Genomic DNA, 25,288 nt, shown 5'->3' on the forward strand with positions numbered 1-25,288 from the left:
ATCCACGCCCTCATTTACAGATGCCAGCGACAGCCTTCCAGGTAAACAGTTACGCACAGACATCATAAACCTCGAGACGACCATCGAAACTCTGAAGAAGAGCATCGTGGTCCAGCGCCAGACAGCCTCGAAGAACCTGGAAACATGGAAGGAGTATGAGAAGGGGATCCAGCAGCTGAAACCCTGGATCGAGGAGGCTGAATCGAAGGCAGCCACCATAGGCAGTAAGCCCACCACTCTAGCTCAGGCAGCTCAGATGCTGGAGACCGCCAAAGCGTTCGAGGTACGCTGCCAGCAGCACTTCCCTCAAATCCAAGACCTCTCCCTCATCAGCCAACGGATCTCTGGAAAAACCTCCGCTTCCGACGAAGTGGACGCTGTCCACACGCGCTGGAACGCCGTCCACGACGTAGCTGTGCAAACAACCACGAAGCTCGACAAGCTGGTCACTTCGTGGAACAGTTTCGAGTCAGAGATTAAGGAGTTCACTGAATGGCTAGAGAAGTCCGAGAAGACAGTCCTGGTGGAGCCTAACACTCAGACACCAGAAGTGTCGGTGCTGGAGAAGGAGCTGGCTCGACTCAAGGACTTCAACAAGACGATATCAGACCACCAGGCTCAGCTGATATCTCTGACTCAGGTGTCAGACCACATCAGCCACGGATTATCCCTAGAAGGAGCCTCTAACTTAAAAGCTCGAGTGTCTGACATTAAATCGAGGGTCAGCAAGCTGGCAGACACTGTCAGGATACAAATCAACAAGGTGTCTGATTCTCTATTAGCTCGCCAGGAGTTCCAGATGAAGATCACCGATTTCGAGAACTGGATGTCGCGACTCCGGTCGAATATCGCTGAAATTAGCGAAGCCACAGTTGACACTGTCGACACTAATTTACAAGCGGTCCACGCGTACATCCAGGAGCACTCTGAGAAGCAGCCAGCTTTCACAGCCATCTACGAGGAGGTTAAACAGCTGTCCTCCAAAGGATCTGTTCTAGAGGCAGCTGCCCTGGATGAAACATACACCATTCTGGCTAAGAAGTACAAAGCGTTGGAGGATGATCTGAGGCAGAAGAAGAAGGGTTTGGAGAAGTGGATAGAGCTGCTGAGCTGGCTGAACGACGCCAATGCTCAGCTGAGCCACTGCAAGTACGAAGCAGAGGCTAGGAAACCGACTATAGCTGACTTGGAGCGGTTCTCCTCGGAGTTGCAGGCTATATACGAGAAGATCGACGGCTGGAAGCAGCACGTTCCCCCTGATGCAGCTGTTGGGATTCAGGTTAGAGACAAGCAGGGCAAGCCTCTCTCCGCGTCAGGCTTGCTGATCGACTTGGAGAACAAAGCTCTGGCGTTGAAGAACGAGATATCCGTGAAGCGAGACAGGCTGGAGAACTTAGGCGCCAGGTGGAAGAACTTCAGGACCCTGCAGCAGAATATCACTGAGAAGATCTTGAATACTCAGACTGCTCTTCAGGAGACGGTTTACAAAGTGGATTCGTGTAAGCAGCTAGCGCCCGCTGTGGATAAGATCGATCGATTGATCGAGGAGCACCAGAAGAGGGAGCAGGAGAAGGAGATCCTCCACTTCGAAGGCAGTTCTCTGATGAAGGAGGATCAAAGGTCGACGACCAATATACAAGTGGTCCTGTCCTCCGTCGACGCCAATTGGGAGAAGGTGAACGAACTCCTGCGGGAGCAGAGGAAGAAGTACGCCGACATGAACACCGATTGGAAGGTGTACGAGGAGGCCAGGCAGAAGGTGAATAAGTCCATCGAGGAGGCGAATGCTTTGTGCCAGTCCGTGAAGGGAGTTTCCTGTGACATCACTCAAGCAAGCATGGCTCTGGAGAAGCACAAAAAGGCGCTGGACGTGCTGAAGAAGGGCAGGCAGTTCTTGGACAAAATGGACTCCAAGGCACAGCAGCTAGCCAAGGAGGCATCCCTGATGCCTAGATTCAACTCCGAGCTGATCGAGGCTGATTTAAATGAAGTCCGACAGCGATATCAGGATAGTTACAACGATATCAGCGGGAAACTGCAGGACTGTGAAAGTCAGGTGATCATCTGGAAGCAGATAGAGGAATCGAAATCAGAGCTGACCAAGTGGCTCACCAACACCAACGAGGCGCTGACGAGCGCTTGCGAACGTCTACTTGACGCAGAGAACTGCCAGGCCAGATTGGTAAGGTACAGAGAAGAACTGCCAGGGTACCAGCAGCTCTACCAGAACGTCGTGACGAAGATCGAGCAGCTGGTTAAGCTGAACAACAACGCGGATATTCCGACTTTAAATTCCCTGCACAAGCTGCTGGATGACCAGTTCAAGCTCGTTAAGAGCTCGGCGGAGAAGCTGGAGTCGTTGACATCGACATTGAACGAAAGGGAAAGGACTATCAGACAGGAGATGAAGAGATGTGGCGACCTGATTTCGAAGATCAGAGAGGATATAATCAAGTGTGACGACTTGACTGGCGAGAACACGAAGATCCTAGGACGAGTAAACAAGTGTCAGGAGCTGAAGACGGACCTGGAACAGTGCGACTACGCTCTGTCGAAGGTCGAGGAGACCCTAACGAAGATGTCCACGGAGTATCCAAGTATCTCCAGATCCAGTCTGCCTAAGGAATTGCAAGCTCTTCAGCTTCGAAGGGATGGCGTGGCTAGTCACGCCAACAAGGTGATCGCCACTTTGGTAGCGTTCCTCACGAAGCTCTACCACGAGAAGTTCGGCGCCCTTCAGCGTATGGTGGTGACTCTGAAGGAGAAGGTGGCTTGGTGCGAGCCTGAGCAGAGCAGCGATCGTTACAACCTCGAGGTAAAAATGGCGTCTCTGATGGACGTGGAGGCTGGCATCGCCGACTGCACCGCCAGGAAGAAGGACACCGACAACTCCCTCAAACTATTAGCGTCCGTCGAAAGCGCTGAAACGATGGCCGCCCTCAAAGCCGACCGCGACAAGGTGGATGTTGACTTGGAGTCCCTCAAGTCCAGCTACAACAAGATCAAGAACGATTTGGAGCGAAACATCGCGCTGTGGCAGCGTTACGAGCTCACTTCGGAGAACGTCCTCTCGTGGCTGAAGGAGAACGAGAACAAGATCAGGGCTGAGGCGTCGGCACTGCTGAATCTGGATGACATAGAGCAGAAGATCGCTGAGATGAGCCAGGTGAAGAAGACGGTGATGGAGTACAGCAGTGAGCTGAAGGAACTCACTGCGCTTGCCGAAGACATCACCAAAGTCAGCTCCGAATCTCGAGTGAACCAGTACATAGGACACCTTAATACCCGCTACGAGTACGTTCTCAAGTTCCTGTCGCAGCATCTGGATAGGCTTCGGGAGCTGAAGGATAACAGGGATCAGTACGTGGCAAACAAGAAGAAGCTGGAGGCTTGGCTCGAGAACGCTGAGAGGACCTTGAAAGCCTTCGACGAGATTACTGGACCCAAACCCATCACCTTCTACCAGTCGCGTTTGAAAGAGCTGAAAACGTTCGCCGAAGAGCGCGAAGTGGGCCAGGCGATACTGAACCGAACGGCCGAAGCTGGGGAGGCTCTGTTCGCCAGGATCACGCCCGACCAGAGGGAGATGATCAGAACGGAGCTGAGGAACTTCCGGAATCGCGTGGACGCCATGGCAGACCGTGCCAACGTTATTTACAAGAGGATCGAGAGCGACATGATGCACAGGTCCTCCTTCGAGGACAAGTTCTCGCAAGTGAAACAGTGGCTGGTGGACGCTGGGAACAAGCTGGGGGAGAAGCAGGAGCTGCTTCCGACGTTACAGGAGAAGAAGCTGGCTCTTCATCTTTACAGAGCGGTGGCACAGGACGTCAGCGTTCACAAGAACATCCTGCAGCAGCTCCAGGACAGGCTCAGCACGGCCCCGGACGACGACGCCAGCGACATGCTGGGCAACGTGATCGAGGCTTACGAGAAGCTGTCCAACCAGGTGGAAGGGAGGATCAACATCGCGGAGAAGCACGTGATGAACCACGAGGCTTACCTCCAGACCTTCGAGAAGACACGGGACTGGATCAGCACGGTGATAAACGAGGGAACACCGATCATCGAGGACTTCTCCGTGGAACGCGACACGGCGCAGAACAAAATCGCCGCGATAGAGAACCTGTTGCAGCAGAAGGCTGAAGGGGATCGAATTCTAGCCGATTGCAATCAGCAGTTGAATATTGTTCTAGAGCAAACGTCTCTGCCTGGCCACTCGGCTCTGTTGACGAACTTCGAGCAGCAGAAGAGGATCTGGGAGGAGTTCCTGAAGCGATGCCTCGCTGCTAGGGACAGATTAAGGCAAATGTTCGATCAGTGGTCCGAGTTCGAGAAGATCGTGGAGGGTTTGGAGGGTTGGATCAAGCAGATGGAGACGCAGCTGAAGGACCAGAGCCTGAAGAGCACTGAAGAAGCGAAACGGGCTCATTTGAAGAAACTAAAGTCCCTGGAGGAAAGCATCATAGCGAAGGGAGCAGAGTTCAATGCAGCCATTGAGAAGAGCCAGAGTATTGAGGCTGAAGCGGACCTCGCCACGAGGGTCTCTAGGCAGACAACTAAGTACCAAGCGATTAAAAATCAGATAAAGGAAGCAGTGATGAGGTACGAGCAGTTCGCGAAGGAGCACAACGCGTTCAACGTGAAGCACAATCAACTGCTGCAGTGGATCGGAGACATTCAGTCCGAGCTGAAGAAGCACAGCGAGATCGTGGGCGATTTATCGGTGCTGCAGAGCAGGCAGAAGCACATTCGCGATCTCAGCGATACGAGAACCAAGGAGAACGCTCGTTTCGAGTCCGTGATCGATCTCGGCGAGAAGCTTTACGCGCACACGTCTCCTGAAGGAAGGGAGATCATCAGGCAACAGTTGAGAAACCTGCGCAGCCTGTGGGACGGATTTTCCGAGGACCTGCAGAACACCATGCAGAAACTGGACCAATGTCTGATGCAGTTCGCTGAATTCTCGCTGTCCCACGAGCAGCTTACCGCCTGGCTTCGGGACGTGGAACGTGCAATGCACCAGCACACAGAATTGAAGTGCACCTTGGAGGAGAAAAGGGCGCAGCTGCAGAATCACAAGATCATGCACCAGGAGATAATGTCCCATCAGTCTCTGGTCGAGTCTGTCTGCGACAAGGCCCAGCAGCTGGTCGACCAGACCAAGGACACGTCTCTCAACGTCTTCCTACCGTCTATCAAGCAACTGTTCCACAATATTGTCGCCAAGTCTAAGGATCTACTGGAGAACCTGGCAGACTGCGTCGAGAAGCATCATCGTTTCAACCTCCAAGTGAAAAGCTTCTCTGACTGGCTGAATGGGGAAAGGGAGAAGCTTGCCGAGTGCAATGACGTAACTGGAGAACGCACGGATATCACTCGCAGATTGGCCACTCTGGCGATGCTGAAGGACGACCAGATGCAGGGGGCAGAGCACCTTGGCAAGCTGAAGGAACTCAGCGATTCGGTGACTAAACGAACCGCGCCCAAAGGATGGGACGCTATTAATAAAGAGATCGCCGTTTTGGAGGGAAATCTTCGTCAGTATTTGAGCGAAATAGGTGAATATTTGTTAGAAAGTATGAATGTGTTGCCCGGGGTGCCAGTTTCTGTATGGGGCTCTTTTGTTTCGCAGAATCGGTGGAGGATAAGCAGAAGGCGGCCCTGCAGAAGTGGCAGAACTTCGAGGATAAATTAGAAGCCCACACAAAGTGGTTCTGCACGATGGAGGCTGCGTTCAGGGATCAACAGCTGCAGCCCACTTTGCAGGATAAAGAAGCCAGATTGCGTGTGTTGAAAGAGAAGCGCGATGCAATACTCAAGGAAGAGGCCCAGATCGATGAGTTCATTGACAAGTCTCATAGTTTGCTCCATGCCAGCGGCGTTGAGCGTATCAAGCCATTGATCTCACAGATCAGCAATAGGTGAGTGATTCTGAGGAAGTTCCTTCTTTGTTTCTACCTCTTCAGTATCAGAGCTTCCCGAATGAATTGTTGAAATGGATAGCGATAAATGGGGGACAAACAACTTTCTTTCAGATATCAGCTGCTGCACGTGCTCAGCAAAGAGGTAATCACTCGCTGCCAGAGCATCGTGGACGACCACCGCGCCTACGAAGAGAAATTGAAAGCTTTCGACGCCTGGCTCAGCCAGCTCGAGCAGAGCTTGTCCAGCCTGAAGAAGGACGAGGCAGGTGGTAACCTGGAGGAAAAGGTTTCTCGTCTGCAGATACTTCTGGCTGAAAAGGAGCAAGGCGAGCACCGGTTGGGAAGCTTGATATCTTTCGGCGAGAGGATTCTGGCTGACACCTCGGCACAGGGGCGAGAACTGATTCGCCACGAGCTGAGAGAGGCTAGAGAACGATGGGACAAGCTGGTAGAAGGCACAGCTGAGCAACAGAAGCGGCAGGATGCTCAATCCTTGCAGTGGTCCAACTATCAGGAGACCCTGCAGCAGATCCTGGCTTGGCTGGACGCGATGGAGAGGTCTGTGAAGCAGGATTCCACCATCACCTGGTCCTCCCTTCAAGAAATCAAATCGAAGTTACTGAAGAGCAAGGTAAACACTACTTCCTTTCTATACTCTTTGAATTTTAGAATTCGTAGAATTTACCTGATCTGGCGAAATGTTCGTTGTTACAGGCAATGCACCAGGAGATCCTAGCATACAAACGAATCATCGAAGGCGTCTCTGAAAAGGCAAACGCACTGTCTCACACCGCCCAACCGCCTTCCGACGCTCAGCAAAAGGCTGCCTCGGTGTCTGGAAGATACGAGGACCTGGTCGAGATGTCCCAGAAGAATATATCCAACCTGGAGACTCTATTAGATACCTTCCAGCAGTTCTACGACCTCCAGAAGTCCTACCAAGACTACCAGAAGCAGCAGTGGGAGCAGCTGGCCAATTACAGTGATTACTCGGGCAATAAGGCTGCCCTTCAGGCCCAGTTGACGAAGATCATCGAGCTGCAGGATGGACAGAGGGAAGGAGAGCTGAAGCTGAATATCTTGGGCGAACACGTCGCGCAGAGCGCTCACAATCTGACACCTAGGTCCTTGGAGTCCATGGAACGGGATCTGACTACGTTGAGGTAAGGATGTGTCGATTAAATATTGTAGATAAAATCATAGGGAATATTAGTGTGAGAATTTAAGTTCCTCAGCTGGTGTTCGCTGAAGAGAAAGATGTGCCTCGATCTAATCAAGCAAAATGAACTTCTCACGACAGATTCGAGCACAAGAAGTTCGCCACAGCCGTGAATGACATCGTTCGCTGCATCGAGGAGAGGATTCAGCAATGGAGCGAATACGAGAACTCGCTGGAACGGCTATTAGCCTGGTTAGCAGACGCAGAGTCATCGTTGAAGAATTACTCGTTGAAGAACACTCTCGAAGAGAAGCAGGAGCAACTGGAGAAGTACCAGGTAACACTTTTCACATGCGATAACACACTTCGTGTTTCAACCGCGAAAACGCGCCACATTGATTTTTCCACCTTTGAATTCATCGTCACAGTGAATCAGAGAATACATTACGGCACACAATTTTTTGGTCTTTGCACTACGACGTAGATGCAACGCGTTTTGTTCAGTTTGAATTTGAAGCTTTTTTGCCCACCAAGAGGAGGAAAAGATACGAGAGAGAGAGACGGGATTGAGAAGTAAATCGGGCGTATTGTATTTGAAAAAAAAAACTTTCTTAGGCACTGCAAAAAATCGCCCTGTCGTGGGAGACGGAAGTGACGGAACTGGTGGCCCTCGGAGACCACCTCGACCAAGTAAGAAGAAAACCTTCAAAATTCTTTCGAGGCGTGTGGACGCTTTTGTGAAGATCTCTCGTTACTGTCCCCTTTCTCTTCTTCTTCTACTCTCACTGTTCTCTACGTTGTCTTCCTTTTTTTCACTTCTACTATTTTTCTTAACACTTCTGGTGTGATTTAAGACTTGACTGGATTTGGAGGTAGATATGAAAAATATTCGACGTTTTTTTTTTGTGACACTTTTGTATTTTTCACACTACGTCCTCCTCTATCCGAACTCTTTTTTAACAGACAATGCCACACACCAAGTTCTTTCGTTTTCTTAATAAGACACTCTTGTCCCCTAATAATGCTTCTATGGAATAGATGTTGATCGTCAACCTGCGACAAAACGAAGCTGAATTCGACAAGATGAGCGACGAGTCCTCCGAATTGATGCAAATCAGTGGTGAGACCAGATTCTCTGCCAGTGTTCAGCAGATTACATCTCGTTTTCAGTCTATTCAGGCCACAGCCAAGGTAATGGAAATTACGTGCTCGAATTATATTCCAAACCTTCCTCTTCCTTCTTTCACTGGTGTTCGATAAAAGTAATCAAGGAACATAAGCACCCGCCTTATAATCATACGATTCTAGGAACTGGTTAAAAAGTGCGAACAAGCAGTGGCAGACCACGCAGCCTACCTCGAGCGCTACAAGCAGTGCTCAGAGTGGCTATCAAACACGCGAACCTCCTATCAGTCCATCAAGGACGACTTCAGTGGCACTCGGCGAGAACTGGCCTCGAATGTGTCCACTCTGAAGGATCTTCTAGCGCGTCAGTCCTCAGCCACCCTTCTGATAAACAACACAGTGGAAGCCGGAGAACGCTTGTACCCGACCACTGGCATGGAGGGCAGAGAAATCGTTCGCCAGCAGCTGTTAGACCTTCAGCAAGCGTTCGAGGAGCTGTACGATAGCATCGCCTCGACAGAGCGCGAGCTACAGTCGAAGATTTCCCGGTGGTTCGGCTTCGACGAGTCCAATGAAGCGTTCGAGAAGTGGCTGGGAGGCGTGGAGAGTCAGCTGAAGCCTGAAATAGAGCTGAAGACAACGCTAGACGAGAAACGAGCTCAGCTACAGATTTATCGGACGTTCCTACACGACGTGCAGTCCCACCAGCAAGATCTGCTCGATCTTCGCGACAAAGCCGACAATCTGCCCGACTCCACCGACAAGGTGAACCAGACCCTGAAGAAGCTGAACGACAGACACGCCGCAGTGCTGAGGCGAGCAGCTGCGTTCGTCGAACGGTATGAAGGGATCGTCAGCGACCATCAGCAGTACAGCAAAGCTGTTCTGGACACCCACGAGTGGCTAGACGCCACCCACAACGCGGTGATACTCTGGGGCGACACGGAACTGGAACGCGTGTCCCTTCACACGAATCTAGACCGGCTGAGGAACCTGCAGCAGAGCCTGCCGGAAGACAAGCCGAGGGTTCAACAGATCAGAATGCTCGGCGAGAAGGTGATACCCGGCACCGTGGAGTCCGGACAGATCAATATTCGATCGCAGATCGATTACTCGCAGCAGGAGTGGGAGAGCTTAGTGACCGCGGTGAGGACCACCATCGAGACCCTGGAGAACAAGCTGCAGCAGTGGAACGAGTTCGAGACGTCGAAGGAGAGGTGCTTGGCCTGGATGAGGGAGACCGACACGATACTCCATGCGGTGGATCTGAAGGCTACTTTGCAGGAGAAGAAGGACCAGCTGGAGGTGTTGCGTACCCTTCAGGGCCAGGTGCGAGCGAAGGAACTCGAGATCGACGCGGTCACTGAGAAGGCGCAGCAGCTGCACAAGAACATCACGTCCCGTACGACGCACATGTCCGAGCTGAGCATCAAGTACCAGCAGATCTCGAACAAGGTTAAGGATCTGAACGGTCGTTGGCACCAGTACGTCACCACTCACCAGGAGTTCGACAACCAAGTGGCAGAGTGCACCAGGTGGCTGGACGACATCAGGAAGAAGCTGGCGTACTGCTCAGACCTCGGCGCCTCGTCGCAGAAGGACCTTGAGAGCAAGATGGAAATTGTGCAGGACCTGCTGCTGTACAAGGAGGACGGTTTCGCCAAGGTCCAAGGAATCGTGGAGCTGGCACAGGCTGTCCTAGCCAACACAGCGCCGACTGGGCACAAAGCTATCAACGATGCGGTTGGCAAGCTTCAGGAGCAGTGGAGTGCACTTGCCTCGAAGATGCTGGAGGCGAAGACGAACCTAGACGACTCGATTAATAAATGGGCTGGACTCCTCGAGCAGATACAGTCCATGAACAAGACGGTGGATTACATGCAGGCGGCTCTGAACGATTTCACGCCCTTCCAGACCACTATGTCCGAGAAGAGGTGCCAGCTGGAGCGTATAAAGGCTCTTGAGGAGAAGGTTCGATGCGAGAACATCGAGGTGGACACTCTGAAGATCAAGGTTGCTGAGATGATCGCCAGTGGGCCTCAAGGTCTAGCTGCTTCCCAGGCACAGGGTATCTTGAACAGGTTCGACACCCTGTTTGAGAAGATCAAGTCGTTGCTGGCTGAGCGGGAGGAACAGTACAAGGACCATCGACTCTACAAGGAAGCGCACGACGATATTATCAACTGGCTGAACAGAGCTCGCGAGAAGATACCGTCAATGAAGCAGAGGTCCTTGAGCGACAAGCTGGCCATCGAGAACGCGGTGGCTCCACTGGAGAGCTTGTTGAATAAGAAAGCTCAGGGTGAACTGCTGGTGGAACACCTCCAGCACACCGGGAAGGTCGTTTGCGCGAACACCAGCCCACAAGGGCAGGAAATCATAAAGAACGAAGTGAGGGCCCTGACTCAGAGTTTCGAGGAGCTGTTCAGAGGTAAGAGCATCCCTTTCCTACGATTTCACTTTTGGCAGGGCTTCATTCTTCCAATTTCCTTGCTTTCAGAAATCAAACAGCAGAAGGACCAGCTGGAGCAGACTGTGAGCCAATGGCGCGAGTATAAGGACGAGTACGAGAGGCTCAGCGACTGGCTGCAGCAGTTCGACATCCTCATAAAAGCCCAGAAGAACTCTCTGCTCCCGAACGTCGCTGAGAAAGAGAAGCAGGTGCAAGAGGTGAAGGAGATCCTCCAGAAGCTGATCAAAGGGCAGGAGCAGATCGACAGGTTCAACAAGACAGCGTCTGGTCTTCTTTCCTCCCATCTGGACACCTACATAAACAATCAACTTCGTCACCTAAATTCGCGGTACCAAGTGCAGGTGAACTTGGCCAAGGACGTTCTGAACAAGGTGGAGACGAACCTGGCGCAGCACAAGGAATACGAAGCGAATCTGGCGAAGACGCACGCGTGGATCGAGAACGCGAAACAGATTATCAGAAAGGGAACGGAGGCCGCATCCACGAGCAGTCGCGAAGAACTGCAGAACAGGTTAGACAATATTCAGGAGCTGCTCAGGAAACGAGAGGAGGGCCAGAACCTGGTGCACCTGACTGTCAACTGTGGCGAGAAGGTGATGAGGAACACGAGGTCTGACGGTCGCGAAGAGATCAACGCTCAGCTGAAGGAGATCCAGAACGACTGGGAGAGGCTGGTGAAGAAGATCTCGACGACGAAAGTTCATTTGGAGACGAGCCTGCTGCAGTGGGCGGATTACAGTTCCTCTTACTTGCAGCTGCAACAGTGGATCAATGATCGAGAGGCTAAGCTGCAACAAGTCTGCGAGCAGAAGGTGTCGAAGGCTAGGAAAGGCTTGGCTGGTCTGAGCTCCTTGGCCATTGGCGAGAGGAAAGCTAATTTGAGGCAGACGAACAGTATCGTTCAAGATATCGTTGCCTTCGAGCCGATGATACAGTCTGTCACGACAAAGGCGGAGGATCTCCGACAGGCCACACCAGCTACAGAGATTTCCATCAAGTACGAGACGCTGAGCAAACAGGCGCAGGAGCTGTACGCCAAACAGAAGGAGACCGTCGAGCAGCACCAGGCCTTCATCGACAGCGGGAATGAGTTCATCCAGTGGATCCGAGCTGCCAAGGAGAGACTTGGAAAGTGTTCGGAGCCTACTGGCGATAAAGAGTCCCTGGCGAATAAGATCACTCAGCTGAAGGTGTTGCAGAGCGAGCTGCCAGACGGGCAGAAGAAACTCCAGCATGCTTTGGAGCAGGGCAACGCTGCTTGCCAGATAGCTGACGAGGAGGACAAAGAGATCATCGAGGAGGAAGTGGCGTTGCTGCAGGAAGAGTACGACAGCTATGTGTAAGTATCTAGATTTCTGAAATTAAGGTGGATGATCTGATGTTAATGAACCTGTCTGGATGCAGGGACTCGCTGAACAACACGAAGAGCTTGCTGGAGGTGGGAATAGTGAAGTGGACCGAGTACGAGGACCAGTTCTCCGAAGCAACTGAGTGGCTGACGCAGACGGAACAGCTGGTGCAGTCGTTCAACAAACTGCAGGACAGCCTGGAGGAGAAGAAGAACGTACTGGAGCAATTCCAGATCCACCTGCAGACGCTGTTCGACTGGCAGAAGGAGCTCGACCGTTTGAACATGAAGGCGCAGATGCTACTGGAGACCTGTGCTGATACTAGAATCTCCAATGCAATCACTCAGCTGACCACCAAGTACAATGCGCTCCTGTCCCTCGCCAAGGAGATCATGAGACGCTTGGAGCTGCATTACCAGGTAGATATCGTGTATTTCGATCCTCCAGGTACCAGATTATACTTTAATCATTGACACCGTGCATCTTTGGTTTCAGGAACACCAGCAACACAACACCTTGTACCAAGAGTGCCAGGATTGGATCGAAAGGACACGCGACAAGCTAGGCGAGTGCAAAGAGATGCCAAGCACGCTTGCAGAGGTGAACAACAAACTGCACACCTGCAAGGCTATTAGACAGACCCTTGAACAAGGCCAGAACAAACTACGCTACGCTCTCGAGTTGAAGGAGAAGGTGATCATGAACACCGAGCAGAACGGAGCGGCGAAGATCCAAGAGGACACGGAGAACCTGAAGACGGAGTTCGAGAAGTTATTGGTGAACGTGGAGGATATCAGGCAGAAGCTGTCCGCCAGGGCCAGCGCGTTGGAGGAGCTGAACAAGATCCATCGACTCACCACCGACTGGATCGAGGAGATCGAGGGGAAGATTCAGCCAGGGGAAATGTACAAAAACGATCTGAGCGAGAAACGCGCTGTGTTGGAGAAGTATAAGACGGTTCAAAGAGATATACATGGTCACGGCGAGACTGTGGATCGCCTGAAGGCTCGCCTTGCTGAGGATTCGAGCATTCCTGTGGGTCCTTACCAATCCACCATCGCGAAGTATGACGAACTGACTAAACTCATCTCTGAGAAGATACGCGTAAGTACTCTTTAATTATTTATTGTACAGGTGGATCGGCTGCTCCCTATTTATCACTATTTCTACCCTTTCACGCGAAGACAGGACTTATGAATCCCTTTGCGCATCCTCGTACCCTAAATCTTCCCATTTTCCCACTCCTCAGAATTAAATCCAAAATTTTACGAATCGACTGTGGACAACTATTGTAATCTCTGTTTACAATGCAACTTTCAGGACCTGGACGACCAGGTGAACGACCATGAAAGATTCCAGCAGGCACACAACGAGGCATCCGACTGGGTGCGTCACACGAAGTTGGAGCTACAACAGCACTGCGACACCCACGGTGAAAAGGAACGAATAATCGAAAGGGAGAACAAGGTGAACCAGATCATCGCCTCTCTGCCACGAGGAGAGGCTCTGATCTCCAAAGTGATCCAGCTGAGCGACGCTGTGATCGCTAGTACTGGTCCAGAGGGCCAGGAAGCCATCAAACAGGACGTGAAACAGTTACAAGCCAACTGGAAGTCCCTGCAGGCCCAATGCCATGAATCACAGAACACACTGTCTAACTGCATCTCCAGCTGGTCCCAGTTCACTGCTGCACTGGACAGCATGAAGAGGTGGATAGACCACTTCCAGAAGAAGGTGAACGACGAGCAATCGAAGGAGAACAAGACTCCGGAGGACCTGGTTCGTTGCAAGAGCCTCGTCGAGGAGGCTGTCCAGCAGAAGCCTGTCCTGGAGGATCTGAACGACAAGTGCGAGGCCCTGTTGGAGATGAGCGCTTGCAGCTGGGCCCGTGATAAGACCGTGCAACTGCAATCAGCTTACACGTCACTGCTGACTGATATGCAGGGTCTGGTCTCGAGGGTGGAGAAGAATCTGTCGGATCATACTGAGTTCCTGAAGGCGAAGAAGGAGATGGAGGACTGGCTGCGCATCGCTCGTGGCTCTGTGCAGGATTGCATGGGCGTTGGGGATGCGGAATGGGCGAAGGACAAGTTGGAGACCATCAAAGTGAGTAGTAAAGTTTATACAAAAACCGACTTTTGAAGCCGGTGAACCGGTTAACCCTGTTTTTTCAAACTTTCACAAAAAATATAATTAAAATAGAAAATAAATATCAGTACTTATTTTAAAAAATTGCAGTTTTTTTTAATATTTATGGAAATTAAAATAACTAAAATCCGTACCATTTTTGAGTTCATTTAATATTTATGGATTTAGAAAAATATAACACAATAAAATACACTGCATACAAAACCAAATGAAAAAAAAACTAAAATAACTAAAATCCGTACAAAATATAAATTATAAATCTTTATTTCATTTAGTATTTTTCTTCTGAAAATATGAATTCGTGAAGATTAGTTTTACAGTAAACTGTTACCTACTACTAACTTTGTAGTTTTCAAAAACCGTCAAACCGTAGTGAGTAGAATTTTGGGTTCTTAGATACGTAAGTGGTACTCGAAGAATAATTCTTGGTGGAGCGTTTCAATCCTTTACTTTCTTCCACAGATCGTCGCAACAAGAATCACCGAGGGTCAGCATCTACTCTCGACCTTGCAGAACGCCTTCACGAAGGCCATTGACACATCAGTGCCGGAGCAGCAGGATCAGTTGAGGTCGGACATGGCTGGGCTTCGTTCTAGCTGGGAGCAGCTGAGCATCGATCTCAACACGGTCCAAGCTCAGCTGAAATCTCTCCTGAATCGATGGGACGATCACGCCGAGGCTCACGGGAAGCTGAAACGTTGGCTCGAAGAGACCGAGAAGAATATCCAACAGCTTCCAGACACTAAAGGAGAATTCGGCGACATGAAGACGATGCTGGAGCGCTACAAGCATATCCAAGAGGAAGTTCGAGGTAAGAAGACCGAGCTGGACCACCTGCTGGAAGAAGCCAGCGAGCTCTCGAAGCTGGCGAAGAAGAACACCCCTCTGGATCAAACCAAGGGCCTGCTGAAACGCTGGCAGAAGTTAAGCGACCGCGTGGAAGAGAGGAAGAAGCTTGTAGAGAACGAGATGCAGGAGTACAACGCTTACCACGCGGCTCTTCAGGAGACTGAGAAATGGCTGCTGCAGATATCGTTCCAGCTGATGGCTCACAACTCGCTCTACATCACCAGCAAGGAGCAGACGGTGGCCCAGATCAAGCAGCACGAGACCCTATTGTCAGAGATCGAGAATTACACAAGCGTGTTGGACGACTTGAAAGTAAAAGGCAACGGACAAATAGGTCGCTACGTGGCAGTGAACCCCGAGATCAAAGCCGTCATCGAAACTCAGCTGCAGAACGTTCAAGAGAGCTACAATTCCCTGTTGAACACCGCGGTGCAGATCAAGAAGCGATTGGCGGAGTCGTTGGTGAAGTTCCAGGAGTACGAGAACACTCTTGAGAGCATCATGAAGAATCTGGATGTGTACGAGCCAGAGATCGCGCAAGAGATGGAAGCACCCTTGGACACCCTCGAGCAAGCAAAGGAAAGGTTCGACAATGCGCGTGCGCTGCACAATAAATTGCAGAGTGAGAAAACGCGACTGGCTCTGGCTGTGGAAGCTTGCGAGGCTGCTGTGGCCTGCGTCTCCAGACCTGGAAGTCCCCTGGACGCTCCGCCTGTGCAGATTCCAGCGAGGGAGGTCGAGGTTCGGACCAAACTCGAGGAACTTATCGATCAGGTACGTGAGAATTTAAGCTAGACCTTTGATATCGAGCAACTTTCTACGTTACAAGTTCCTCGACTCTGTATGTCTGAATAGTTAATGCTACACCGTTTTAATATTACGTTAACAGGCACAGGGACACCTGATGAACATGACGAAGACAGTGAACGAGTTGGAGGAGCAAACTCGACAGAAAAACGCCCTTCGAACCTGGATCAACCAGCAACGAGCTCTCTGCGCCGAGTGGAAGTCTCGCCCGGCGAAATTGCGAGCTGAGGCTGCCCACACGGAGCTTCAGGCGATGAACGATCTCCTTGGGAACGTTGGGGAGCGTCGAACCCACGCCCTCACCGAGTTATCCATCCACGAGGACGATAAGGATATCGAGGAGGGCCTGGACAAGCTGGAGGCAGAGCTGACGGACGCTATTGCCGGGAAACAGGCTGCCCAGGAGCTGATACAGAAGTATCGATCGCAGGTTCAGAATATTCAGGCTTGGCTGGACGCTCTGTCTAAGAAGGTGGACGTGATCGAGAAGGGCAACGGGCAGACGATTGGGCAGAAGATATCGAACGTGAAGGAGATCACGACAGAGTTCGAGTCTCAGGGACCTGGGCGGTTGAGCGAGGTGAAGGGCCTCAGCGACCAGGTGATGGACTCTGTGAGCAACTTGGACTCTCAGCAGATTGAGGAGCAGATTAAGTCTGTGGAGCGACGGTACGCTGACATCGCCAAGAAGCTGCAGAGGAAGGCGCAGGTACTGGACATGACTGCCCAGGGCATCGAGTCCACCAAGCAGGAGATAGACGAGAACAGAGATTGGATACAGTTGAAGAAGCAGCAGGCGCAGTTGACGGAGCCTGTTGGATACGACAGCAAGCTGGCTGAGGAGAGGCTTCTTGCTTTGAAGGTAATTGATAGTAATCTTTGGCTATATTTGTAGAGTGAAATTCCTCAAGGTTTTACAGAATAGAATTTTGAAGTTTCGAACCGTGAAATTTCTGCGGCGTTTCAGGCTATGTTAAAGGAAGCTGAAGGGAAGCAGATGGTGATCGACACGCTGGAGAAACGCGTCGGAAACATGCAAAACGAATTGGAGAGCAACGAGCAGCAGCAACTGGAGAACGAGACCAAGGCACTACGCGGGGAACAGGCAGAGCTTTGCACAATCTTAACAGAAGGAATCTCCAGCGCCACGGCTGCAGCCGAATCTCGTCGCAAGTTCGAAGGCGACCTGGAGCGCGCTAGAGCCTGGATCAAGTCCACGAGCAACAACCTGAAGAAGCTGAGCGGATATCTGCCTCTGAAGGCAGTGAAAGTCGAGCAGGACATCGTGCAACACGGTGAACTCGAGACAGACATCGACGACTTCAGCGAGAAGGATCTTAATGATATTCTGAAGCAAGGGCACAGCTTGCTGAAGGAGTGCAGTGAAGAGGATCGCGCCAGGCTAGAGAGCATTTTGGATGAACTGAACAAGGACTACGATGAACTGAAGAGCGAGGCTAAGGAGAAACAGGCTGCGCTCGCGGATCTTCTTCAGGGACGAAAGGCGTTCGAGAGTGAAATAGACAAGTGCCAGAGGTGGATCAACGAAGCTGAGGTGGCAACGTCTTCGGACCTGCGAACGTCCAGCATCGACATTTTGCGAGAACAACTTGCCAAGGTACAGTTTCATACAGATACTTCTTCATATTAGTAAAGTTCACGTGCTAATAACCTGCTAGAGGGTAGAAATACACGGGTGTTCAAGTGGTTGAGTATTTGCGTACTCGGCATTACAATTACGTATACTTACAACACTATCTACTTCAAATCTCAGGTTCTATAAAATCCTCACTAGTAAAATATCATTCCCTGTTTGCTTTTCGCCTCCCCAGTACGATCGTCTGAAGAAGGAGGCAAAGGAGTACGCCGACGACATCGAGAAGATACTACAGCAAGGAAAATCCATCCTGCCAACTGTCAGCGACACCGACAAGCTCGAGCTGAACGAGCAGCTACAAAATATGAAAGAGGCCCACGGCAGAGTGGCTGGTATCATAAACGAGAGAGCTCTAGCTCTTCAGAAGAACATTGACGAAGCTGAGGAATCCTTGGCTCGAGTGGCCGAAGCGGTGCAGTACATGACAGACGTGCAAAAGGAGCTTCACGAGCTAAACAAACCCATTGGCTCCCGCGTAGAAGACGTGGAAGCGATGTTGGACGCGTACGAGAGGATCCTGAACGATCTGACCGCGAACAAGGCGAAGCTGTCCGACTTAGGATCAGTGAACGTCGCTGATCTTCACGGCGTGCTGACTCAGCAAGACGATCTCATAAAGGCCATCGAGTCCCAGATAGCCAGGCTTCGTCAACTGCTGCTTCTGCGGCAGCAGTTCATCGCACTGATCACCGAAATCACCACCTTCATCGCCAAATACACAGAGATAATCAGGGACATCGAGAACTCAGGTCAGCCAACGGAGGAGAAGATCAAGAGGTACGACGACGCGATCCTCAAGATCCAGGAATGCGAGGCTACCCTGGCTAGCGCCACGGATAAAGGCCAGCAGATCGCCGCCGAGGGCTCGACCGTGGATAAGAACAACATAACGGAGCAACTGCAGGCCTTGAAGCAGCAGCTTCAAGGCCTGAGAAGGGCCGTGGAGACTCAGAGGGAACAGCACGAACTAGCTGCGGCGGAGCACAAGAGGCTCGCGAATGAGCTAGCTGAGATCCTTGATTGGCTGGAAGACAAGGAGAAAGAGGTGAAGTCGAGGCCTCTTTTAGAGAGGGATCCGATCACGGTTGAAGCTGAGCTGAAGAAGCACAGCGAACTCTGCGAGGCTGTGAATGAGCACCTTGATAGAATTAGGAACCTGAAGAACTCCATACCCTACGAAGAGGGGATGCCTGGCTCGCTGAAGGAGATGCTCAGCGAGGCTGTGTCCATGCTGTCATCCTTGCCGAGGGAGATGGAAGAGCGTGGGAATTACTTGGAGAGCAACATGAAGTTCAGGCTCGAGTACGCCGCGCTGACTGACAAGCTTCGCAGCTGGGTACGCGAGGCAGAGATTCGCCTCGAGAGCGACAAGGACGGACTCGACTTCGAGAATATACTTAGCGACCTGGAGGAGCACAAGGTTCGTGCGCTAAAGCTCTGTCGGAATTCTCTTAGAAATATGAATTCCGATCGCGATAAAGTCATCGATTCTGCTTCCAGATCTACTTCAGCAGCGAGCCATCGATCCGCGAGTTGGTGTCCCAGCAGATCCAGCAGGCAGCCGACAAGATCTGGCCGTCGTTGAGCACCTCGGAGCAGGAGGAACTGGGCGCTGAGCAGCAGCAGCACACGCAGCTGCTGAAGAACACCCTGAACACCGCCAAGTCGCAACGTGCCAGGTTGGAACAAGGTGCCGAAACATGGAGGGACTACACGCAAACCTTGGAACGCGTCCGTGCTGTGATCGCAAGAACCAGGTTCACCGACGAGCCTGTCACCACTCTCGCTGGCTTGCAGTTCAACATTCAGAAGATCACGCACGCCCTCAATGACATACAGGTAGGCTTGCTGGTCAGGCTATCAGACATTGTGGAATGCTATTGAACTCGTAGTTTAAACAGAAACCTCTATTAATATTTCTACATCGGTCAGTATATTACGTTAATCTTAAAAAATCAGTGTGCACCGCTTGACACTACTTCTTTACACCCGTTTTCCCTTAATCAATGGAACAGCACCAAGAAACCCGCTCCTGTTTCGTCTCGTCGTTTTTATACTTATCTAAGGCTACATCGATCTTTGTAAAACGCCTAATTAACACCTCGATCCTCCGCTGATTGAGTATTCATAAAGCAAGAGCACGCCACAGCGCGTGCTCGATTCAGCGTTTTTCTTCCACGCTCCCTCAGCTGCCCCCGTCTTTTCTACGTCTTCGTATATCCTTTTTACGCTTGCTACGACCTTGTCTGCCCCCCTCGCACCGTCCACGGCCTTGCCCACCCTTCTCAGGCTCGTCTGCGGCCTTGTCCCACTTTTCCCAGAGACACACCTTCTCACACACCTAAAAACCGGTTGCCCCGAGACTCGAGGCACCCTTTAGTCTCCCCCGCGTAAACAGCATCCCTCGTCCTCGTTGCACCCGTCTATGGTGTCGCTCTCTTTCCTTGCTCGCCTCGAGCGCTTCGTTCGTCCCTTTTGCACGCGCTGCTCGGCTTCGCTGATCCTTCTCCCAATCCCGAGCGCATCGATCGTCTTCCTTGCGCGCGTTTAGGGCTGCCTTTGCCCCTTTTTTCAGGCTACCTGTTTCGTACGCCTAATGATTCATTGCCGGCTTGTTTGTGTCACAATTAGAATCAGCAATTCGAACTGGACCTCCTAAATGAACGCGGTCGCGAGGTGCTCCGATTAGCCGACGCCAATAACAAGAAGACGATAGAGTCACAGATCTCAGAGACCAGCGCCGAGTGGAAGGAACTTGTGTCTGGTTTGGAAGGGCGCAGGGATGCTCTGGAGGCTCTGTCGAAACACTGGGAGGACCTGGAGGCGCAATGGTCCCTCATCGAAAGCAGATTGAACGCCACCGAGGAGAAGAGCAAGCTCTTGGACACGGTGATTCGGTCCAAACAGCATTTGCGCGACACCATGAAAGCTTTGCACGTAAGTGTATCCTATAATTGTGGAAATATTGGGGAAACTCGAGAATTTGTGGCAGATCTCGACGTAACAATAGAATAGATAATCTTCGATCTTCCGATTGAAATGAAGGTACCGTGCAGTGTTTAACATAGTTTATTGATCCTGGTTCTCGCAATGTGCAGGAGCTGGTGAAGGAAGCTGAGAAGCTGAAACCGATGACAGAGGACGTAAGAGCACTGGTAGGACCCGTCCTAGCCTACCTCGCAGCCTTCACCGAGGCACCAGCCCACGTACTTGAGAAGAAGCTAGAAAAATTGCAGAGTTCCGTCGAAACGTGAGTCGACCTGCACTTCTCTACCGTTTGTTGATGTCGCAGCACCGCTGAGAACACCTGATAGACACTGAATCGGTGTCACTGTTCCTCCGAAGTAATTGAGAGGCTTCAATTGCAAATCTTTTACATTCCTCCGTTCGCGAGCATATTCTTTCCAAAGTCACGTACAATCGCACGAGTATTTATTACGCGACAATTTTACGTTCAAACTCGTCTTACTTGTCGACGTCTTTCAAAGCATAATTATTTTGCATCTCGAGTACGATTTTATGGAACCGTAATTATTCCGAGTTAACAGATGAACTTTAATCAAGCTTCGTTGCAGATCAATCGGATCTCCTTGGAACTTGCGGAATGGTTCCTAGAATTATTATCCTCCCCCGATTTCCGTTAACTCAGTCGATTCACCCCCCTGCGAATCGGTTCTTTATTTTCTTCGAGCGGGGCGTAGGTGCCTAAGCAGCGTTCCACTACGAATCTCGTGGAATCATCGATAGAGGAATCATGCGGTGCGCTTGTGTGCAGTTTCGAAGCATGTGCATGTGTGTTCCCGCTTGTGCAGATTACCATCCCTCCCGAAGGGGGAGGTAATGCCCGCTTCTCCCATCAGCCCCTCATAAGTTCTGTTTCAGGCACTCTTCGCACCGAACACCGACACTTCGATCACGTATATAAATGTGCCTTAACGCTCCGTTCATTTCAGGTCGTCTTACGCAATCGTTATTTTCAGTCATTACTCAGCAAAGTCTGTCAAGTGTCGTTAACTAAATGCACTAAGTACGATGAAAAAGTTCATCTTACGCACGCCGTTTTCTCTCCTTAATTCGAGATGGTCGTGACGCGTTTCTCGGAAGCGTCCGCCGAAATGTCAGGCGCGAAACCTTTCCGAAAGAAGTTGAAGTTGCGAAACGAAGAAGGAGGTCGGGCGGGGCGGGGGGAAAGGACGAGCGCCGAGTTCCTTGACAAGGAGTAGGAGATGCCTTATGGGTTACAGCACGCATCGATTTAGCACGCGTTACGTGTCCCATCGAGTTCCATCATACCCAAATTGGTCCCATGACGTAATTAGGCCTTGTAAATAGTTGTGCACCTTGCGCCTTACGATACCCCGCGTCGCGGAATTAATAATAAGGAGCGAGGTAAAGCAAGCTGGCAGAATCCGCAGGCGTAGTATTGAATCGAAGCCTTGGGGAGTCTGGTCCCTTTTCCCAACTCTCGGCAGATGAAATTCTATGTGTGTCAGGTTCCGCGGAAAGTATCCCGCGATTACTTCTGGCGTCATTAAGATTCAACTGCCTAGAATGCTCGATGCATCCCATCGCAATTAAATCATTGCTGATAAACTCCGAGAGCAGCTCAGATGTCATCGACAGAATACGCGACAACTATGCAGTCTATTATTATCTATACGACGCGCTGTCAATGCCGACGACCTTTGCTCAAACAGTCGAAAATAGCATCATTATCAGCAAGCATGACTCTGCTCTAATAATACCCACTCGATTACAGAATTATCTAACAGAAGGAATTTATACAAAGCTATCGGCATGCATTCCAAATGCACCCACTCCCCAATCGGGAGCTCGCAAGACACATATTACTCCACAAATTACGTCTTCGAAATCCTCGCGACACCCACGAGTGACGTCCCTACGAGCCTCTGTTTGTAAACAACGTTGGACTATTGCGCAACACGCATCGAGGCCTGCGTTAGATAACCGGTAGGGATTCTCCGCATTCCCATCGATTCGATGATCCTCGCGGCGATTGCTGGCGGCTGGATGACGGGCGGTCACGCCACTCTCTACCCTCTCGCGTCGGGGGCGGCTTGCGTATCCTCGCGGCGGCGGCCGCGAATCAGAGGGGTTCCCCTCGGCCGTCGATCGAATTCCCACTAAATATAGATTTGCCAGAGAAAAGTGGAAGTAGACGGTGCGGTGGCGGCCGCGGCGTCACGTTTGGCCCGCTTCTGAATTCCATGGCGTAATATCCGCGGGCCGACCTGCACGCCAGTCACCATCTGTACGCGGCACGGTGCACTGGAAATAAAGCATGACGACCGCTCCGCCACTGCGTCACTTTATTACTAGTGCGGTCCCGCGTGTTCCTCCAACAACGTCGCTTATTCGCGTATCGCCAGCGGGTGGATCGTGATAACGGGCTAGCTCGCGCAACACTGACGGGCTCGTGTGCACGTACGCGGATCTCGGCGCGACTTGTAAGACAGTTCTCGCAGATTAATCGAGTCTCGCGATCGTCCGGGGTGATCGGTTGCTTCTCGTGGGTGGAATCGCGTTCCTCTGCCCCGACGGATATCAGCGGAAGGAATTTTTTGGCTATTGCGGAGGATCGAGAAGCGACAGTGTTCGACGGGCTGCCGCGAAGTTGCGCAAGATTCGGTAACCGCACGGGCGGAAGTAGCGCGTAGACGCTGTCCACGCGGGTCGGGGATTCAAGGATCGCGGAATGTCGATTGGTAGTACGTAATGGAATTGGCTTGTCTTTCTTATTCGGTTGTTTTATTGGGTTAGTGGGATCGCGCCGCGGTTATTGGCTTAAATATTATGACCGACAAGTGTGGTAGGCCCTCTATCACCGATCGATACCGAAGCGGGACACGGTGGAATGTGTTTCGGTGCACGTGCCTCTGCTGTCGGTCGAATCTAACGCGTCTCTAGCGTCGCGCCAGTGAAGTGTCAGTGCTTTCGAAGAAGTTCATAAAGATTCATTCTGAAGTGACACACGAGCTACCGAGGAAATGGTATCGATCGCGATACGTCGAGTTTTAGTCGGTGCGTGGGAGAGGGTGATAGATCGCAGGACTGCTAGTTTGACAGGGCCATTTTCGATCAGTGGAGGTGACTTTAAAGAACTGCGAATTCAGAAGTTGCATACCAAGGTCCCCGCTTTCAATCGTTAAAAGCGAAGCTTGTATAAAGCTGTTGGACACGGGGGATGAATAATTGCGTAGTTATCTAGACTATTCTAGATAATGTGTCGACGCGTGGGTATTAAACCGCAGCTGTTATCCCAGTACAGGGGTAACGCTCGAATATAGATCGATGCACGGTGGCTAAAACTAATATTCCCATAGGGGTGGCTGGTATAATAGAATATTCGTTTGCTTCAATTTCTTCCGCTCTTATTCTAAACGAATCATCTCCGCTCCGCAATGATCCGCAAACACTCCAGGCGAAATATCTGCGTGCAAGATTGCGACATCGACCGCAACCTTTTCGATCCGCATAGTAATCACGCGACGTAAGGTCGTGCCAAGCCGAGCCGGCCACAGGGTGGAAAAAAAGTGGCGGATGGCAAAGATCTACGGAGCCAATGAACTCCCCGTCTCGGTTCCTCCTCCCGCTCTGTCTCTCCCTCGACGAAGCGGCGAGGGTATTCTTAGGAGCACGGTGGTGCGCCGTTTTTCGGACTGTCGTCGATTTTCGTCGCTGGCCGGCCTTTAAGCCTAAGCCGCATGCGTCGCGGCGCCTCGCCAAGACGAAAATTCAAAGCTGACGCTATTACGCCCTTCTAATAACGTTTCGAACCGCGAACGCTGCTGCTTAGCTTGACCGTGCCGCGCCATACTGTTGTCCGATCCACGCGACCGTTACTCTCTATCGCTAATCACTTGCCGCGAGACCATCGGCAGGGAGGAGCACGAGGCTGCTGGACGATAGAGAAACACGCGAGATCGATCCTCTCGCTAACATCGGAGGTTTCGCTTGGATAGGTACGGCCAGATCCTCCTCGCCCGCTGATAAATCTGTCTTCTTTCGTTGCCGATCGCGACTGGTTTCGTGGTTCGCGACGAAGTAGAAAGGTCCTGGCGAAGACAGGTTTTCGAGGAAGTCTCTGGGAGGCTGCGTAGTGTGCTCGGGGGATCTCTTGTGGAGGAAGTATAGTGCTCGCTCTTCGGATACCTGTAGATCGTTTATTGGTAAACGTTCAGTGCTCTCGGTAAAGGATCCACGAATTTTCGAGGACCGCTGGTGATGTTACGGAAATATCTCGGCGAATTATGTTGCCGCGGTGATGTCGCTAGAGCGCGTACTGGCTCGAGCCACATGCCCGCATAAGGATTGCATCACGTGGAGTACTTCCGCCGCTTGCTACCGGCGCCAGTGATCGAGGGGGATCGTCGAATCGGATCTTTCTTTCGATTTAAAGATATTTATGGAAACAGATGGCTCTGGCGTGTATCTTCCTTGGGAGCTAGTTTACTTGATAATTCGTAAATCGTGAACCGACGTTTCATTGGCGATAGTTCGAGCCTCTGCTTTTGTCGCTTCGGGGGTGCTTTCAGTTATCTTCATCGACCATCGAGTAGAGAAATCTTGGGATATATTCGCACTCGAGATTGGGAATATCTTTCCGTAGCAAGGGTTATAAAATACCGAGGGCTTTGGGTGAAACTACGCGTCATACACGATTAAACAATATAAAATACGCGTTTCGTGAATATCTGTGGTCTCCCGAGTGATGTTACACCGGTCGCTCTGTCTATCTCGCTCTCGTGTTAAACGCCGTTCATTCTTAGCAGC

General features: G+C 51.3%; 2 protein-coding genes across 17 annotated transcripts in view; one reads left to right on the forward strand and one right to left on the reverse strand.

Moving 5' to 3' along the window:
* The window catches only part of Rab3-gap (Rab3 GTPase activating protein), a 313,138-nt gene that overhangs the window by 205,734 nt on the left and 82,116 nt on the right, over positions 1-25,288 (reverse strand). The gene's annotated exons all lie outside the window — the stretch shown is intronic.
* Msp300 (Muscle-specific protein 300 kDa) overlaps positions 1-25,288 on the forward strand; it is a 99,972-nt gene that overhangs the window by 20,583 nt on the left and 54,101 nt on the right. For 14 of the 16 annotated variants that reach the window (XM_076811806.1, XM_076811792.1, XM_076811794.1 and 11 more), the window contains exons 13-31: positions 21-5,561; positions 5,636-5,924; positions 6,039-6,558; positions 6,642-7,090; positions 7,228-7,423; positions 7,702-7,776; positions 8,125-8,277; positions 8,395-10,642; positions 10,712-12,023; positions 12,089-12,452; positions 12,529-13,137; positions 13,354-14,139; positions 14,644-15,804; positions 15,920-16,699; positions 16,805-17,455; positions 17,670-18,914; positions 18,995-19,333; positions 20,126-20,431; positions 20,593-20,744. In XM_076811806.1, coding sequence (XP_076667921.1) covers positions 21-5,561; positions 5,636-5,924; positions 6,039-6,558; positions 6,642-7,090; positions 7,228-7,423; positions 7,702-7,776; positions 8,125-8,277; positions 8,395-10,642; positions 10,712-12,023; positions 12,089-12,452; positions 12,529-13,137; positions 13,354-14,139; positions 14,644-15,804; positions 15,920-16,699; positions 16,805-17,455; positions 17,670-18,914; positions 18,995-19,333; positions 20,126-20,431; positions 20,593-20,744 — 17,176 coding nt within the window. The remainder of the gene's footprint in view (positions 1-20; positions 5,562-5,635; positions 5,925-6,038; positions 6,559-6,641; positions 7,091-7,227; positions 7,424-7,701; positions 7,777-8,124; positions 8,278-8,394; positions 10,643-10,711; positions 12,024-12,088; positions 12,453-12,528; positions 13,138-13,353; positions 14,140-14,643; positions 15,805-15,919; positions 16,700-16,804; positions 17,456-17,669; positions 18,915-18,994; positions 19,334-20,125; positions 20,432-20,592; positions 20,745-25,288) is intronic. The other 2 variants (XM_076811808.1, XM_076811797.1) reach the window with 1 other exon arrangement.

Source organism: Andrena cerasifolii, chromosome 5 (genome assembly GCF_050908995.1).
Source record: "Andrena cerasifolii isolate SP2316 chromosome 5, iyAndCera1_principal, whole genome shotgun sequence".
NCBI lineage: Eukaryota > Metazoa > Arthropoda > Insecta > Hymenoptera > Andrenidae > Andrena > Andrena cerasifolii.